This window comes from Panicum virgatum, chromosome 9K (genome assembly GCF_016808335.1).
Source record: "Panicum virgatum strain AP13 chromosome 9K, P.virgatum_v5, whole genome shotgun sequence".
NCBI lineage: Eukaryota > Viridiplantae > Streptophyta > Magnoliopsida > Poales > Poaceae > Panicum > Panicum virgatum.
Genome location: NC_053144.1, coordinates 13,583,123 through 13,598,939, shown reverse-complemented (window position 1 = coordinate 13,598,939; position 15,817 = coordinate 13,583,123). Strand labels below are relative to the sequence as shown.

Here is a 15,817-nt window from a genome sequence, read left to right as displayed (position 1 = left end):
TGATCCGGTGCGCCCGGTCAAACCCCCCTTCAGCCGGCCACGCTCCGCTCCGCTCCCCAGCCCCCAACCCCCTCCCTTCGGCGCTTCCCCACCCCCACCTCCTCGCCTCCTCCCCCTCCACCTCGCCGGAGCACGCCCCCCTCGCCGTCGCGCACACCCGCCTCCCTCGCCCAGTCCCCCCCTCCTCACCGCCCTTTCCACCTCCAAGTGTTCCCCATATTTCTCCCCGCGCTCACTCGCCGCGTGGATCGCCTCGGCCCCCTTTTCCCCCTCCCCGGCGGAGCGGCCAGGAGCCGGTTCCTGGGGGCAGGCGGCGGGCGGATGTTCGCGTCCCGGACGGAGATGGAGAGGCCGCTGGATTGACGGATTGATCTCGGGGCGCCGCCTTTTTTGTGGGGGGCGTCCGCCGCGGCGGCCATGGAGAGAGGGGCGGGGAGCGAGCAGGGGTCGCCCGAGAGCGAAATGGGCGACGGCGACAACGACAGCGTCGGCTACGGCGCGGAGATGGAGGTGGACGCCGGGAGCGGCTCGGCCGGGGCCTCGGCGCCGGCGAGCTCGGCGTCGGCGTCGGCATCCGCCCCCGCCGCCGCGTCGGCGTACGCCGCGCGCGCCTCCGCCTACGACGGGGTCGACCCGTTCGAGGGCATCGAGTTCGACGACGAGGAGGACGCCTGGACGTTCTACAACGTGTACGCCCGCCGCGTGGGCTTCAGCACCCGGATTAGCGTCATGCACCGGTCGCGGCGGGACGGCTCCGTCATGTCGCGCCAGTTCGTCTGCGCCAAGGAGGGGTTCCGCACCTACCGCGGGAAGAACGAGGTTGCCCGTGCTGATGCGGCCGACGCTGGTGATGAGGATAGTGCGAGGGGCCGGCGGACGCGGGCTGTCACCAGGGTTGGCTGCAAGGCCATGATCCGGGTGAAGAAGCAGGACAACGGCCGGTGGACTGTGACCAAGCTGGAGACTGCTCACAACCATCCGTTGGTCCCTGCGAACCAGGCACATTGTCTGCGCCCGCACAAGCCACTGTCGGAGTGTGGGAAGCAGCGGCCATTTGTGGGGCATCGAAATGGTGGTACGCTTCTGTCAATTGAACCGCCGCAATCACCTCTTACCCCGTCTGTGCCTCAAACAAGTATAGCTCAAGTGGTTCCTCAGTATGTTTCGGATGGTATCGGGAATGGCACTAGAGTGATTTTGGATTACGTTAAGCGCATGCAAGCTGAAGACCCAGCGTTCTTTTATGCCATGCAGTTTGTTGAGGGGCGCCCAGTAGGGAATGTGTTCTGGGCTGATGCGAGAGCTAGGACGGCATACAAAGACTTCGGGGACACCATTGTCTTGGATGACTACTTCAAAAGGAGCAAGCATGAATTTCCACTTGTTGCTTTTACTGGAGTCAATCACCATTGCCAACCAGTCCTATTTGGCTGTGCCATCATTGCAGATAACAATGAGGCATCATTTGTTTGGTTGTTTGAGACATTTCTCTTAGCAATGTCTGGTCAACACCCTGCCTCTCTTACCATGGAGCATGATAATGCTTTACAATCGGCTGCTGTGAAAGTTTTTCCTCTAACTAGGTTCCAGTTTTGTAAGTGGCACATCTTCAACGAAGCACATGATAAGCTATCCCATCTCCTGAATGTATTCCCATCCTTCCACGAGGACTTTATCAATTGTATCAACATGTCTGAGACAATAGATGAGTTCGAAGCAAATTTGAAGGCATTAATCTCTAAGGTCAGCTCTCAAAATACCGAATGGCTCAACTCAATGTACAACTGTCGTCATAAATGGGTCCCAGTATACTTGAGGGATACATTCTTTGGGGATGTGGCATTAAAGCAGCAGTGTGCAACCAGGAGTTCGTTATTTGAAGGTTATATCAGTGCCAAGACTGATTCACAGTCATTCATTCAACAGTACGAAAAAGCTCTAGACTGTTGTTATGAGAAGGAGGTGAAAGAAGAATTTGAAACAAAATATTCACCTCCAGATATCAAGACATCATCTCCTATAGAGAGGCAAGGAGCAGAGTCATATACAAGGTCAATGTTTTTGAAATTCCAACAGGAATTGATCGATGCCTCTGTTTACACTGCTGACATGATAAAAGAGGAGGGCAGTGTTTCCACTTATATAGTGACCAAATCTGAAGGAAGTGAGAAGCCTGTAACCGTTCAGTTTAGTTCTTCTGGAAGCTCTGCAACATGTAGCTGTCAGATGTTTGAATATTTTGGTATTGTCTGTAGGCACATACTTGCTGTGTTTGGTGTAAGAGGTGTCTCTGCGCTTCCTTCTCAGTATTTTTTAAAAAGATGGACTAAGAATGCCATGGATAGAAGCTCAAGCAAGAAAGTTGATGCAGTTAGCAGAGTTGAGGAGCCCAAGGAGGAGCAAAGTAGTGCTGAAGATGATGAGCAGTCCCCAACGTGGCGTTACAACAGTTTGTGTCGTGAAGCGCTACGATATGCTGAACAGGGAGCGTCATCATTAGAGGTTTATATTGTGGCCATGCAAGCTCTTCAAGAGGCTGCCAACAGGGTTAATATGGCCAAGAGAGGTATTGGACAGGTAGCACCATTAGCAGTGATGCCAATTGCAGCCCAAGCACCAGAAAATTTTGGAAAAATTCAGGAGATTAGTTCTAATAATAATAAGCAAAAGAAGAGAAAAAGGAATTCAAGCAGCTCAAGGGAGAATGCTACTTCAAATCAACTTATGTATGTGCAACAACCTGTTAATTTTCTTTTTGTTGCTTCTGGTTCATCAAGCGCTTTACAAGGGCCTAGTCAGCTAGTTGCTGCTGCTCCTGTTTCTTTGAGTACCCAATATGGACAAACATCAGGCGCGAATAATTCAGTTGATGACAATATACCTCCTGCTTCTGTAGTTGATAAGTTTTATGGGTTACCTGACCGAAATGCATCAGCATCAGCACCTTCATTAGGTAATCTGCAAGGGGGAGAAACAAAATCTACAGGGGCTGCTTCACAAATAAAAGAGGTAGTTTATTATGCTGACTACCAAGTTCATATGCTGCATATTTTCGAATGTTCTATTCTAGCCAGTTCTTATAGAATTTCCAGGAAAAGGGCACCATACCTTTGAATACACACTTCTTTTCCAAGTGATTTTAGGGTGAATTCTAGTTCATTTATAAGCGATGATCTACAACATCAATAGGAAATCTAACCATGTCTCCCAAATTGTCGTTCCTTGTTTAATCAGTGCTGTATTGTATGTGTCCATTGATCACCTTCTTCACTGGTCTCTTAGGATAAAATGGTAGAATAGGGTGTCTCATTGGACGCATATTGGATGAATGAATAAGAACTATAGGGGATTAGGGTTGTTATATTGCACATATTCTTTAATGTGTGCTTGCAAGTCTAAGATGGAGAGATATTATGTCATGAGAAGGTTCAGAACCTTTCCCCACTTGCATTTGAACATAGGATACAAGGTTAAAAAAATACATATAGAGGGAATTTTCGCTTGTTAGCGGAATAAGTTGACTTTATGTATTTCTTTGCTTGTAGGTATTCTTGCCTATTGGATCAAGATTCTAGATACATCCAACCTTTTTATTTTATATTTGCATTATTCTTTTTTCTTCATTGGGATTGTTGATTAGATGTTTGTTTGGCCTATCAATTTTCTTCCTTTGACCTCCAAGTGAGAACCATATAAGTAATTTATTTTTTTTCTCAAATACGTCTAAATAATTTATGATTCTATGATAGTCAGGTGTGACAGAATCAAGGGTTCGTAACTTCATATAATTTTTTCGATTTTGCATTGGCAAAGTAAGTGCTAGAACCTGAAGTAATTTCACTTTGATTTACATAGCTGCCACTTTCTCGAAGTTAATTTGAATGATTAATTAATAGGGTGCTGGTAAACACCTTATGCTTGAGGTTTTCTTGCTATGAGCCACATCTATTAGTAAATGTTTAAAATATCTATGGACACAGGATTGTTGTGGCTAATCCAGATGAAACGAGAACTGGGATGGGTTTGTTAGTTTGTATCAGGATATTGATGCATATCAGTTATGTCTTGGATATGGCATGCTTGTTTTGTAACTGTCAATAGTGTAGTGTAAGAGAATCATGGTATGCTTCCCAATTTTAATTCCAGGTCTGACATGTCAGAAATGTTGCATCTCATATATTGCAATTGTAACATTTCTCTTTGTCTTGTTTTCTCTAGGATAAATATTATTAACTTATGTGGCTACCTATCTTTTGTGAAAAAATGAGTCTCCAATGCCTTCAATTGAGTCAAATTGTTAATAGCTGCACTCCTGTTTTCTTGACATCTAATTGGGTATTGTAAGGGAGCTATTTCAGTTGCATCAGTCAAACAAGCATTGTATCTTCAGTCCTCTCTGAGAAAGTGATTTCCTTTATAAGAATTTAGCACACCAGTTAGTTAAGTTATTACCAGTAGAGACGCTTAGTTTTACTGCCATATCTTCTTTACCCCCCTTGTTGTCATGAGTAGCTTGTATTTCCTTATTACATGTACAGAGTTATTGCAGTTTCAATCATAATATGCTTCACTTGCTTCAGTGTTCTAACAGTAAGTCTATGGAATCTGCAGAACCATGAACTATCCCAAGCTAATGGTAACAGGGGATGCAGTGTAAATACATTCAACTCCAGTGCTGCGCCACAGCTTGTGACTGTTCCCATCGGATTGTGCCTTCCATCCATGGATGGCTCTAATATATCTGCAGGTATGTGTCGCCATGAACCATTATTTTACTTGCTACTCAAATCTATGAGCTATTCCAAACAAGCATCCAATCTGTGTTCTTTTTTTATATGTCATAATTTGTGTCAATTTAGCCTGAACCTTTTATTTAAGCTGTAGCTGTGATATATATGAGGTATTTTGTTTTTTTAGAAGTTAGTGCATACTCCCTCCGTCCTGAAATATAAGGCACTGAAGGGTTCAAAATTTGTAGTCCAATACAAGGCTTTCTAGGACTTTTGGACAAGTATTAAAGGAAATCATTAAATTTTCCTTAGCTCTCAGCTGCATACTTACCTATTCTATTCCTTCCTTGTCAGCTTAATCTTAGGAACAACTTTAATTATGGCTGGTAAACGAAGAGCTATCGTAGGGTACATGCATCTTTTGTTCTTTCCCTTAATCTGTCCTAGAATTGCTAGAATGCCTTATATTACAGGACGGGGGGGGGGGGGTATATCATAATCCATTTTACTAACAGGGTTACTTTTGATGCAGCTGGTAATCCTGGTATGAACTCTGTAAATTCTGGAGATACCAATAGCAACGGCAAGTTGTCACTTGGTCTTCGTCAACCTGAGTCATCTGCACAACAGGCAGCTACACCTTCACAGACAAAAACGCCTGAGAGTATTGATCCTCGTGCAAATCTTGAGGGTTCTTCTATTAGGGCTGCAGCCATTGCAGCTGGTGCGCGCATCGCGTCTCCATCTGATGCAGCTTCAATCATAAAAGCAGCACAGTCAAAAGGTGCCATCCGAATCAGGCCTGGTGAAAACCTCCCAAATTACTTGAAACCACTAGCACCAAAACCGCTCTCCTCGCTACCACCGGTGAACACACCCAACTTGGTGCATGCAACCCCTGGCCAATGCAGTTTTGGTGATTCTGCAGCTGCCAAAAATGCAATCTTTGGTTCCTTGGATGTCAGTGATGATGATGAGTACGATGACGATGACGACACTGATGATGAAGATGAGGGGCTGACTGGGGACGATGCAGAGCATGAATGAGATCTTCTCTCCCTGCACTAACCTCCCCTAATGGCTTGTGAGGTGCTGATCTTTAACCACCTCTTCACCAATGGAATCACTTAGAGCATAGCTGTATACATGTTTATAGCCTGTATTTAAGGTCCCAGCTGTCACCTCCATGAGCCTAGAATTCTTCTTTAATTTCTCTCTCACTTAGCATGCCTAGAAACCCCCACTTGTTTAACCTAATCACAGACATTGAGCTCTCTGATTTTTTTTTTTGGTTGGCTCCTGGTGAGGTTGGTCAGTCGGTCTGAGGGTCAGTTCACATGTGTAGCTTGCTAGCTATGTTATGTACAGCATGAGTTGTATGCTGGTGAACTGCTTTCAACAGTCCAAAAATTTTGTACCCTTATTTTTCTCTTCCTGGAAAGAGACTTGTAGACTTGAGCTTACAAAACCCTATTGCCCATTGACTTGTCTTGGAAGAGTGGCTGGTTCGTTGGGGAAAAAAAATTGATTCTTGGATCGTGACATGCTCCTGCGACTTGTGAATTTGACAAAATTACTCCGCATAGCGACATCCAAGCGGAAATCTGTGTTACGTTTCCTTGATACAGGCTGTTGCTGATGCCATTCGCTTACGGTGTACGCGTCATCCAGATCCATAGTTTTTTTCAGAATCATGGCATGCCTTGGACGTTGTACAGGTTTTGTCTCGTAAAGGTTTAACATGCTGGTACACGCATGCAATTTGGAGTACTGGCTCTCGCTAATCCATTTGCCAGCACCAGCCAACTTTTGAAACCTGAACTGGTTCCTTCAGTTAAAGAAATGCAGTGTTTTGACACTATCATGGCCCGGTCCATTCGAACGTGACTTCGACAAGCAATTAAATAGCAAAAATGGCAACATCGTGAAGTTTGAATTGTGTAGCTGCACGAAGCACACGATCAAAACGGCACTTACCGTAGGATTGTGCTCTCTGATTGTCGTACGGTTCTTTTTCCAAGCACAAGCGCTCTCTGATTCTCTGAACCTTCGGATTGTGCGCACGTATATGCAGGCATGTCATCCGTCGTCCACCACCATTTTCTCCGCCCTGGTGGGCCCCAAAGCCAGCAAGTGGGGCACAACAAGTCTTGCTTTCTGAGAGGATGATAGCCTAGCCCATGATCATTGATCAAACAACCCTTTGTTCAACCAGAAAGAAAAAAAATGCAGACACTCATGCAACCTGTGTCTTGAGTGTGATGTAAGCCAGATTCAAGAAAAGTAGCTGGATGGAGCTTTCACGGTTGGTGGGGCTGGCAGGATGCAGGAGCTGCCCAGTGACCCTACTCCACTTGGGATGGTTGGAATGCTGGGGAGTGCACATCTATTAGAATTGCATGAGTGTCATTATCGTCTAATCAGATCCCATAAATAAATACTAACTTTAGTGGCGTCACACCTGCACTACTCCACATTGTTTGGATGTAATTTGGGGTTGTTTTGCATAGCTCGCAGTTGGCACATTTTTAAGAAGGAATTGAGGTTGTTTACGTTCTTAATATAGTTTCACCAATCGATCATTGTTTACAGTTTGAACAAATAATGCACGAAGAAAAATAGTTGACGTGCTGTCCCAACCTCTGACCGGTATGCATGTGACAGGGAAAATGCACAAGGAACAGCAAGGTGCAAGGCAAGCGAAACTAGTAGAAAAACGAGTGCAAACGTTAACGACGCTAGTGAGAGAGATGGCCTGGTCCAGTTGGCGCCTAGGTACATGGCGAGTATTATCGTGGCCTCCAAATTATAATTATAGGAGCCTGTTGGAGTTACTCTAATGCGTTGAAGAACCGTGAACAAGCATGTTCTAGTAGCGAACTTATCCAACAAAGACTTGTATCACCTTACTGATGTCTTGTCTTCCATCTCCTCTTCCGTGAGTGGTTTTGGTTTGAAGGATGAAGTGAAGCGTCAATTTTTGTCTATGGTCACAAGAGTGAATAATGTTCTTTAATTATTTGTGCTCATGCACAAGTTCTTTTCCTTTTTCCCAGGGAAAAAAACGAAGAAGAAAACGAGGTGGAGTTCATTCATCACTGGGAGTGGACTTTGTCACATCACCAACAACCTCCATCCGTCCTGCAAGCACGTCTCACCAACATCTCCAATGCGTTTCTTTCTCTTGCCCTCGCCAATCCCCCCATAGTACTTCTTTTCCTTTCCGATCCCTTTTTTTTTACGGGGAGCTTGATTGCCAGCCAGCTGGGCCTCGTTTATTTTTCCTTGCAGAATTAAACTTTCCGTTTGTGATCCATTAGTTGGCATTCGCTGTCACGCTGTTTAAGAGTTCGAAACTCAGACCGTTGTTGTTGCTGCTGCTGCAGCAGTTATTTTCTTTACATGCATAAATTAGGACGTGAGAACAAATAGTAAATCCACAATGTGTAGAGTGGAAAACTCAACCGAGTGCTCGAACCTTGCGAATTTATTAAAATAATCTGAATCGTTTCATTGGACTCATATCCCTCTCGAGACACAAAGATTAAACTTAAAATGATAAAACCTGAATCGTTTCATGTGAAATTCTCCTTAAATTTCAAATTCCGACTAGCCTTGGTGTTAAGCACGGAGGTGCTTAAACCCTCTCTCCCCCCCCCCCCCCCCCCCCCAAACTTCAGAGATATTTCGGCTGGGTACAGCACAGCCACCACCAACGAACGGCTTGCCAGATGGGCATCTCACCGAATCCCCCGACTCCCCGAGCGCGCTCCACCAACACACAGGTGATAGCTCCGTGGCTTAAAATTTATTATTTTTATATTTCACAAACACGAAATCAAATTTAGACATAATATTTTTATAAAATTGTGTATCATCGTATTATTTATATGTATGATTTTTTTCGTAAATTTAAATAATTTTTTAACCATAATTTACACGAATTTTTAAAAAATTATAATTTCCACTTCCCATAAATGAAATCCCCAAACCCCTCGGATTTCCCGTGCTCATCGTCACCACCAACCTCTCGCCCTCCTCCTCCGCCGCGACCTCCTCCTCCTCATCCCCCGGCGCTACTCCCCCGCTCCACGGTCCAAGGGTAAGCGCCTCCCCACCGCTCCCTCCCTGTATATCCCTCCCTCTCTCCCTCGCCCGCTCCCCATTCCCTCGCTTTCGCCCCGCTTCCGCGCCTCTCGGATCGCCTCGATGCGCGGTGAGTGGTCCGACGAGCGGTTTCTCGTGTTTTTTTCTGGCAGCCGTCTAGATCTTAGTCACACGGAACGCGGAACCCGGGAACTTCGTTCCCAAACGAGGAACGGGGACGACGGCTGGTACGCGGGGGGGACGTCGCTTGGATCGCGTCCCGGATACAGGCGGAACAAGGACCACTCACCTGGTGCGCGGCGCGTCAGCTCGGCGGCCGGCCGACGGCGCTGTCGCGTCTGTGGAGGCCGGAGGCCCCTCCCGCCAGCCACATCGGCTTCTGCAGTTCTGCTTCCCGTCCAGCCGGCAGTCGGCAGCCACCGCCCTCTCTTTAGACGGCCGTCCGCAAGGGCGGCGTCCCCGCGGCGGCGCGGCCGCTGCGCACGGGCACGGGCCGCCTGCCGCACAAGCTCACGGCGCGGCGTTCTCCGGTCTTGGAGGCCTGGGGACGGCAGGAGAGTTCGCCGGCAACGCCGCTTAGAGACACGAGTACACGACGAGCTGCGGGCTGCGGCAGATTTTAGCTCGGCGGCCGGCAGACGACGAGGGGCCGCATGCCCACAGGCCGCAGCGATTGGATAAGGATAACTGGTTTATTTTCTTTTTTTTGATAGCTGTAGAGCCAATCACGGCAGGCAACAGCCCCACAAAGCAGCGCCCACAGATTTGCTTTTTTGATTTGGTAGCGTGCAACAAAATTTAGAGGTTAAGCATCGTTCGGGGAACGCGATCCTCGTTCCAGCCGTATCGTCCCGGAATATCGTTCCCAACTAACATGGAACACGTCCCACATTCCAAAATCATCGTTCCACAAAGATATACCCCTTTCGTTCTAGGGTTTTGAAAATTAGCGAACCACGTTCCTCGTTCCCATCGTCCCGGGAACTTGGTGAATGAGGTCTAGATTCATAGTTGTTGTCTCCTTTCATTTAGGGTTACAGCGGCTGAGTCTGAGACTGGGCTTGATGGTTTTGGTGGGAAGAGTTGGTTGAATTTGAATTATTTGGTGGGGTTTTCTATGCGTATGTATGTCGTTGAGATCGCTGGGTCACTATAGGATTAGAGCGAATTCCTTCTGTTTTGGTGTTCGAGGTGATGCTTTCGTGTCTGATCATAAGGGCTAGCTGGAATTTATCTAGGTGTTTTGATGTGATTATAGTGGATTGACTTCTCAGATCATAGAATTTTGGTAGCAGCAGAATGGGCCGTTAATTTTTATATTGACTGAAGCCAATGAACGGATTCGTAGTCTTTACTCTTCTGTTGGATCTAATTGTACCTTTAGAATTTCTCATGTTTATGCATATACGATTTGATATTACATTGGTTGGGTCTCTGAGCGGGTAGCAGTATTATACTGATGAATTTATTTCACTTGGCGTGCTTCCCATATAAATGCACACTTTATTACCTACTCGTTTGTCAAAATTTCCGAATTATGGTTTCTTACGACTGTTATTTGTAGCATGATACCTTCATGTCTAAGAGGGACCGTACTTGCCTTCCGACCAATTTTAGCTCTCCTGTCCCCACAGCCTAGTAAGGCTAGGTTGCAATCAAAATGGAGGAGCTTAGTGCATATATCATCCCTCCATGGTATGGTTAACCCTGCCCAATTTAGAGAAATGGCTCGGATTAACCAAAGGTATTTCTGTGCGCTGAAGCATTCGAATCTCATTGTAGAAACAATGCAGTAGGAGAGGAACCAAGTTTTAGTTATGATCTGTTGGAAAATAGGAATACATTTTGGCCTATTTTGTTGCTAGTTTCAGCAGTATTTAGCTATCTTCCCTGTTGCTGTAAATCAAGCTGATTTTTAGTTTTCACTTGTATAGAAAGATGGCGTCCCATATTGTTGGTTACCCTCGCATGGGCCCCAAGAGGGAGCTCAAGTTTGCCTTGGAGTCTTTCTGGGATGGGAAGAGCAGCGCCGAGGATTTGGAGAAAGTTGCCACTGACCTCAGGTCTAGCATTTGGAAGCAAATGTCAGAAGCTGGGATCAAGTACATTCCCAGCAACACCTTCTCATACTATGACCAGGTCCTTGATACAACGGCCATGCTTGGCGCTGTCCCAGAGCGATACTCTTGGACCGGAGGTGAGATTGGCCTGAGCACCTATTTCTCAATGGCCAGGGGAAATGCCACTGTTCCTGCTATGGAGATGACCAAATGGTTTGACACAAACTAGTAAGTCAACTCCCATCTCTTGAATGTTTACCAACAGTTGGTCTTTTGTGGTATTGATCTAATGTTTTGTTGTTACCTTTCGCTTTGCAGCCACTTCATTGTCCCTGAACTTGGCCCGAGGACCAAGTTCTCATATGCTTCTCACAAGGCTGTCTCTGAGTACAAGGAGGCAAAGGCAGTATGTTCCTGTAACCATAATGTTGTCTCACTAGCTGTAATTTAGTTTATATAGTCATAGTTTGTATATCCGTACGATTTAGTAATACAAGGGAAAAAGTGCACCATTCTAACTCCTAGCTATCTGAATATGATCTGACTCTGGCATACATTGTTAGTTTACCATGTCTATTTTATTAATAAACCTTGAGTCATTATTGGAGTCCTTTACTAGTTCTATGCCTTCAGTGTATATATGGTCATTCTACAGCATTAAAGTAAATTGTAACTTAACTAGTTGGCCTTTGCAAGTCTTATCTGAAGAACAAAAATGGGCAGTCTTGGAACAGACAAACTTTGCCATTGTGAAGACAGTAGTTCTACATTATAGTGTGTAATTGCCATATAGCAGTAATTTTCTACATATAGTGTGTAATTTCCATGTAAAACTACTCATTCCAAATTACATAATAGTAATACACTAGGGCCATCTAAAGTGCTTTTTATTTATTGGTGAGTGTTACCCTGGAAGGAAGAGGCATGCTATTTTCTATGAAATGTTGCCTGCTCATTTGCATGTTTTTGCCCCTTGTGCAGCTTGGGATTGATACTGTCCCAGTTCTTATTGGACCAGTCTCCTACTTGTTGCTCTCTAAGCCTGCCAAGGGTGTGGAGAAGTCATTTTCTCTTCTTTCACTTCTTGGTAGCATCCTTCCCATCTACAAGTAAGCATCCACATTAAATTTTTTACGACCAACTTTTTGTTCCAGCAAACCTACTTAGTTGATAATGTGGTATATTATGAAATTCAGGGAGGTTGTCGCTGAGCTGAAGGCAGCTGGTGCTTCATGGATTCAATTTGATGAGCCTACCCTTGTTAAGGACCTTGATGCTCACGAATTGGCCGCATTCTCTTCAGCATATGCTGAACTAGAGTCAGCAGTCTCTGGATTGAATGTGCTTATCGAGACATATTTTGCTGATATTCCTGCTGAATCCTACAAGTATGAATTCCAGTATTAATATATTGTCTTCTTCGCCATGATGTCCTTTCAAAGTAATTCTGTTGAGAAACAAAACACTAACACTCTTCTTTTGCAAATGCAGGACCCTCACATCCTTGAGTGGTGTGACTGCTTATGGTTTCGATCTCATCCGTGGGGCCAAGACACTTGATCTTATTAGGAGCAGCTTCCCCTCTGGAAAATACCTTTTTGCCGGAGTTGTAGATGGGCGGAACATTTGGGCTGATGATCTTGCTGCCTCTCTCAGCACTCTTCAGTCTCTTGAGGTTGTTGCTGGCAAGGGTAAGTGGTGAAGGATACATTGCTAGTATATGTCTTTCTCATACTGCATAAGTTATTCAATAACCATGAACATGATGTTCAGACAAGCTTGTGGTGTCAACCTCCTGCTCGCTGATGCATACTGCTGTTGATCTTGTTAATGAGACTAAGCTCGATGATGAGATCAAATCATGGCTTGCATTTGCTGCCCAGAAGGTGGTTGAGGTCAATGCCCTTGCCAAGGCTTTGGCAGGTCAAAAGGACGAGGTTTGACACTGTTTTTTACCCTTTGTTCTTCTGAGTCCTCTTAACTTTAGCAGAGTACTTTTCCCATTATGTACCTAAATTAATTTTTTATTTGTAATATTGACATGTTTGTGTACAGGCTTACTTTGCAGCCAATGCTGCTGCTCTGGCCTCAAGGAAGTCATCACCCAGGGTGACAAATGAGGAGGTCCAGAAGGCGGTAAGTAATAGAGTTTTACTCAATGAATGCTCTTTTGGATGTTAGTGCACATCAATTCTAAACCCGAAATACATTTCTTACAGGCAGCTGCTTTGAAGGGCTCTGACCACCGCCGTGCTACTAATGTTTCTGCTAGATTGGATGCTCAGCAGAAAAAGCTCAACCTTCCTATCCTTCCAACAACTACAATTGGTTCATTCCCTCAGACTGTGGAGCTCAGGAGGGTCCGCCGTGAGTACAAGGCAAAGAAGTAAGTGCCTCCAGAGATATTATTACTATCATGTCTTCATTTTTTTTTTCTTATTGAAATGTGTTGTTGCAGGATCTCTGAGGAGGAATACGTGAGTGCCATCAAGGAAGAAATCAGCAAGGTTGTCAAGATCCAAGAGGAGCTTGACATCGATGTTCTCGTGCATGGAGAGCCTGAGGTGAGCATTCTTGGGTACTGATATTGTTCATTATAGGTATTTGCATTAGCTTTTTTTCTCAATGGACAACAGCACTTTGATGTATTACTTTTCTACAAGATGAAACATCTACTTATTATGTACCATAATGCCTATGTATTTACAGAGAAATGACATGGTTGAGTACTTTGGTGAGCAATTGTCTGGTTTTGCATTCACTGCCAACGGATGGGTGCAATCTTATGGATCACGTTGTGTGAAGCCACCCATTATCTATGGTGATGTCAGCCGCCCCAACCCCATGACTGTCTTCTGGTCCAAGACGGCACAGAGCATGACCTCTCGCCCAATGAAGGGAATGTTGACTGGCCCAGTCACAATCCTCAACTGGTCATTTGTCAGAAATGACCAGCCCAGGTTTGTTATTTCTTACATTCTACTTATACAGTTCGAATTACTGTTTTGCTCTTTTGCTCCTTCATTTGGAATTGAGTAATTATTTATGTTTTCTTGGTGTACAGGTTTGAGACATGCTACCAAATAGCTCTTGCAATCAAAAAGGAGGTTGAGGATCTTGAGGCTGCTGGTATTCAGGTTTGTATCTTATACTAATATAAGTTGGTTTTCTAGTTCTTATTTCATCAATATGTCCATGTGCTACAACACATTTTTTGCTCTTTGCAGGTGATCCAGATCGATGAGGCGGCTCTAAGGGAGGGCTTGCCCCTGCGCAAGTCAGAGCATGCATTCTACCTAGACTGGGCTGTCCACTCTTTCAGAATCACCAACTGTGGGGTCCAGGACACCACTCAGGTAACCATCTTTCAATGTTGTGGGATATCTGGATTTCTTTTTGTTAGTGTCGCTCCTGATGGTCATTTTTCTTGGATAGATCCACACACACATGTGCTACTCCAACTTCAACGATATCATCCACTCCATCATTGACATGGATGCCGATGTTATCACCATCGAGAACTCCCGTTCTGATGAGAAGCTCCTCTCCGTATTCCGTGAGGGTGTGAAGTATGGTGCTGGCATCGGCCCAGGTGTCTATGACATCCACTCTCCTAGGATCCCCACCACCGAGGAGATCGCTGACCGCATTAACAAGATGCTTGCTGTGCTTGACACTAACATCCTATGGGTGAACCCTGACTGTGGTCTCAAGACCCGCAAGTACACAGAGGTGAAGCCTGCCCTGACCAACATGGTTTCTGCCACCAAGCTCATTCGCACCCAGCTTGCCAGCGCGAAATGAGTTGTTTGTTAGCTCCACAGTTTGTTGAACGCAGCCAACAGGGCCAATTGTTTTGAATAATTCGGGTCTCATCCCTGTTCCATGGCTAGGTTAGTTTCATTGGTATGGTATGCTGTTATAGTTGTATTCTAAGTTTGGTGTGTCTTCTTTTAGGCTGTTTTTAAGGCATGTGAGCTTTGGGTATAAACAGAAATGAAATATGCAGTCCTCAAACTGCATCACCAGCTACATTGCCATCTTTTAGTTTTCCTTTATAGGAGGCTTGCCATGCTGTTGCATTTGCACATGATACATTTAAACACAACTGTTACACGCTCCACAGCAACACAATATACAGGATAGTGGCACCAACACCCACCAATGCGAGGACAAGAACGAAGCCAAGAACATGGAGAACTCTGATCTTCCACCATCTCTTGCTCTCACCCTTGCTGCCATCATGATCATCATCATCATTGTTCTTGGCGGCAGTTTCATTTGCGTCGCCGTCACTTCTTGGTAAATCTTGTACAGACATCCCTTGATCTTGTCTCGGTTCCTCCACGGCCGGATCTTGTCTACGTTCCTTGTCTTCAACCTTACCCTTTCCAAGACCTTCTTGGGCGCTCCACATGCTGCCACTGCTGCTACCTGATGAGCCATCCGCATTGCCCGGCCTCATCACCCCTCCAAGAGTCTGGGATCTTCCAGGCCCATTCTCTTTGTGCTTGTCCTTGGACGCCCCCGCCGCCGCCATAGATCCCTTGGGCAGGATGACGAAGAGCCGGGCGCTTTCTATGTTCATTTTTGCCTGGATGGCGTTGGCGTCGCAGCTCCTGGGAATCGGGAACACCTTGAAGAAGCGCGCCCATTGGGCGCCGTCGACTTGGCGCTCCCCGGTGACCTTCAGCTTCCGGCGGGTGTTGTACACGACCCTCAGCTCCTCCTTCCTGAACCCTGAATGGAGAAGGACCATCATCTATCTGTTCAGAAGGTGTGACATGCATGGTGCAAAGAATGGCGAGGTGCGTTACCTGACACGTCGACGGCGAGTGTGTCGGCTTCCTCCGTGGTCGTCCACTCGCACCGCGGGTCCAGGGCAGTGTACAAGCGGCGGTGGCGGCGGGGGTGCAGGTG

General features: G+C 45.8%; 3 protein-coding genes across 4 annotated transcripts; 2 read left to right on the top strand and 1 right to left on the bottom strand.

Annotated features, from left to right (window-relative positions):
• Positions 1–99: 99 nt before the first annotated feature.
• LOC120650201 (protein FAR1-RELATED SEQUENCE 5-like) lies at positions 100–6,210 on the top strand. Its single transcript, XM_039927230.1, has 3 exons — positions 100–3,009; positions 4,612–4,747; positions 5,263–6,210. Exons 1-3 carry the CDS (start codon positions 418–420, stop codon positions 5,775–5,777), a joined length of 3,243 nt encoding a protein of 1,080 aa, XP_039783164.1. The 5' UTR covers positions 100–417; the 3' UTR covers positions 5,778–6,210.
• Positions 6,211–8,698: 2,488 nt separating this feature from the next.
• LOC120650200 (5-methyltetrahydropteroyltriglutamate--homocysteine methyltransferase 1-like) lies at positions 8,699–14,955 on the top strand. Of its 2 annotated transcripts, none has more exons than XM_039927227.1 (14): positions 8,699–8,832; positions 10,772–11,125; positions 11,216–11,303; positions 11,879–12,006; positions 12,094–12,285; positions 12,389–12,588; positions 12,671–12,834; positions 12,953–13,033; positions 13,117–13,283; positions 13,356–13,461; positions 13,607–13,857; positions 13,962–14,034; positions 14,125–14,253; positions 14,333–14,955. In XM_039927227.1, exons 1-14 carry the CDS (start codon positions 8,708–8,710, stop codon positions 14,699–14,701), a joined length of 2,427 nt encoding a protein of 808 aa, XP_039783161.1. In that variant the 5' UTR covers positions 8,699–8,707; the 3' UTR covers positions 14,702–14,955. The 2 variants fall into 2 exon arrangements, with proteins under 2 accessions (XP_039783161.1, XP_039783163.1); XM_039927229.1 differs by lacking the exon at positions 8,699–8,832 and adding an exon at positions 8,852–8,946.
• On the bottom strand, positions 14,501–15,817 carry LOC120647725 (the record flags this gene model as incomplete). Its single annotated transcript, XM_039924581.1, has 2 exons — positions 14,501–15,637; positions 15,715–15,817. Coding segments are annotated over 2 exons (732 nt in total), but the record flags the coding sequence as incomplete, so codon positions are not given.

Bases quoted from the DNA above. Each gene is read 5' to 3' on its own strand.
- LOC120650201 (XM_039927230.1), top strand. From the start codon at position 418: ATGGAGAGAGGGGCGGGGAGCGAGCAGGGGTCGCCCGAGAGCGAAATG. The intron at 3,010-4,611 runs GTAGTTTATTAT...TGGAATCTGCAG, and splicing joins CTGCTTCACAAATAAAAGAG to AACCATGAACTATCCCAAGC. The intron at 4,748-5,262 runs GTATGTGTCGCC...CTTTTGATGCAG, and splicing joins TGGCTCTAATATATCTGCAG to CTGGTAATCCTGGTATGAAC.
- LOC120650200 (XM_039927227.1), top strand. From the start codon at position 8,708: ATGAAATCCCCAAACCCCTCGGATTTCCCGTGCTCATCGTCACCACCA. The intron at 12,286-12,388 runs GTATGAATTCCA...TTGCAAATGCAG, and splicing joins ATTCCTGCTGAATCCTACAA to GACCCTCACATCCTTGAGTG. The intron at 13,858-13,961 runs GTTTGTTATTTC...CTTGGTGTACAG, and splicing joins GTCAGAAATGACCAGCCCAG to GTTTGAGACATGCTACCAAA.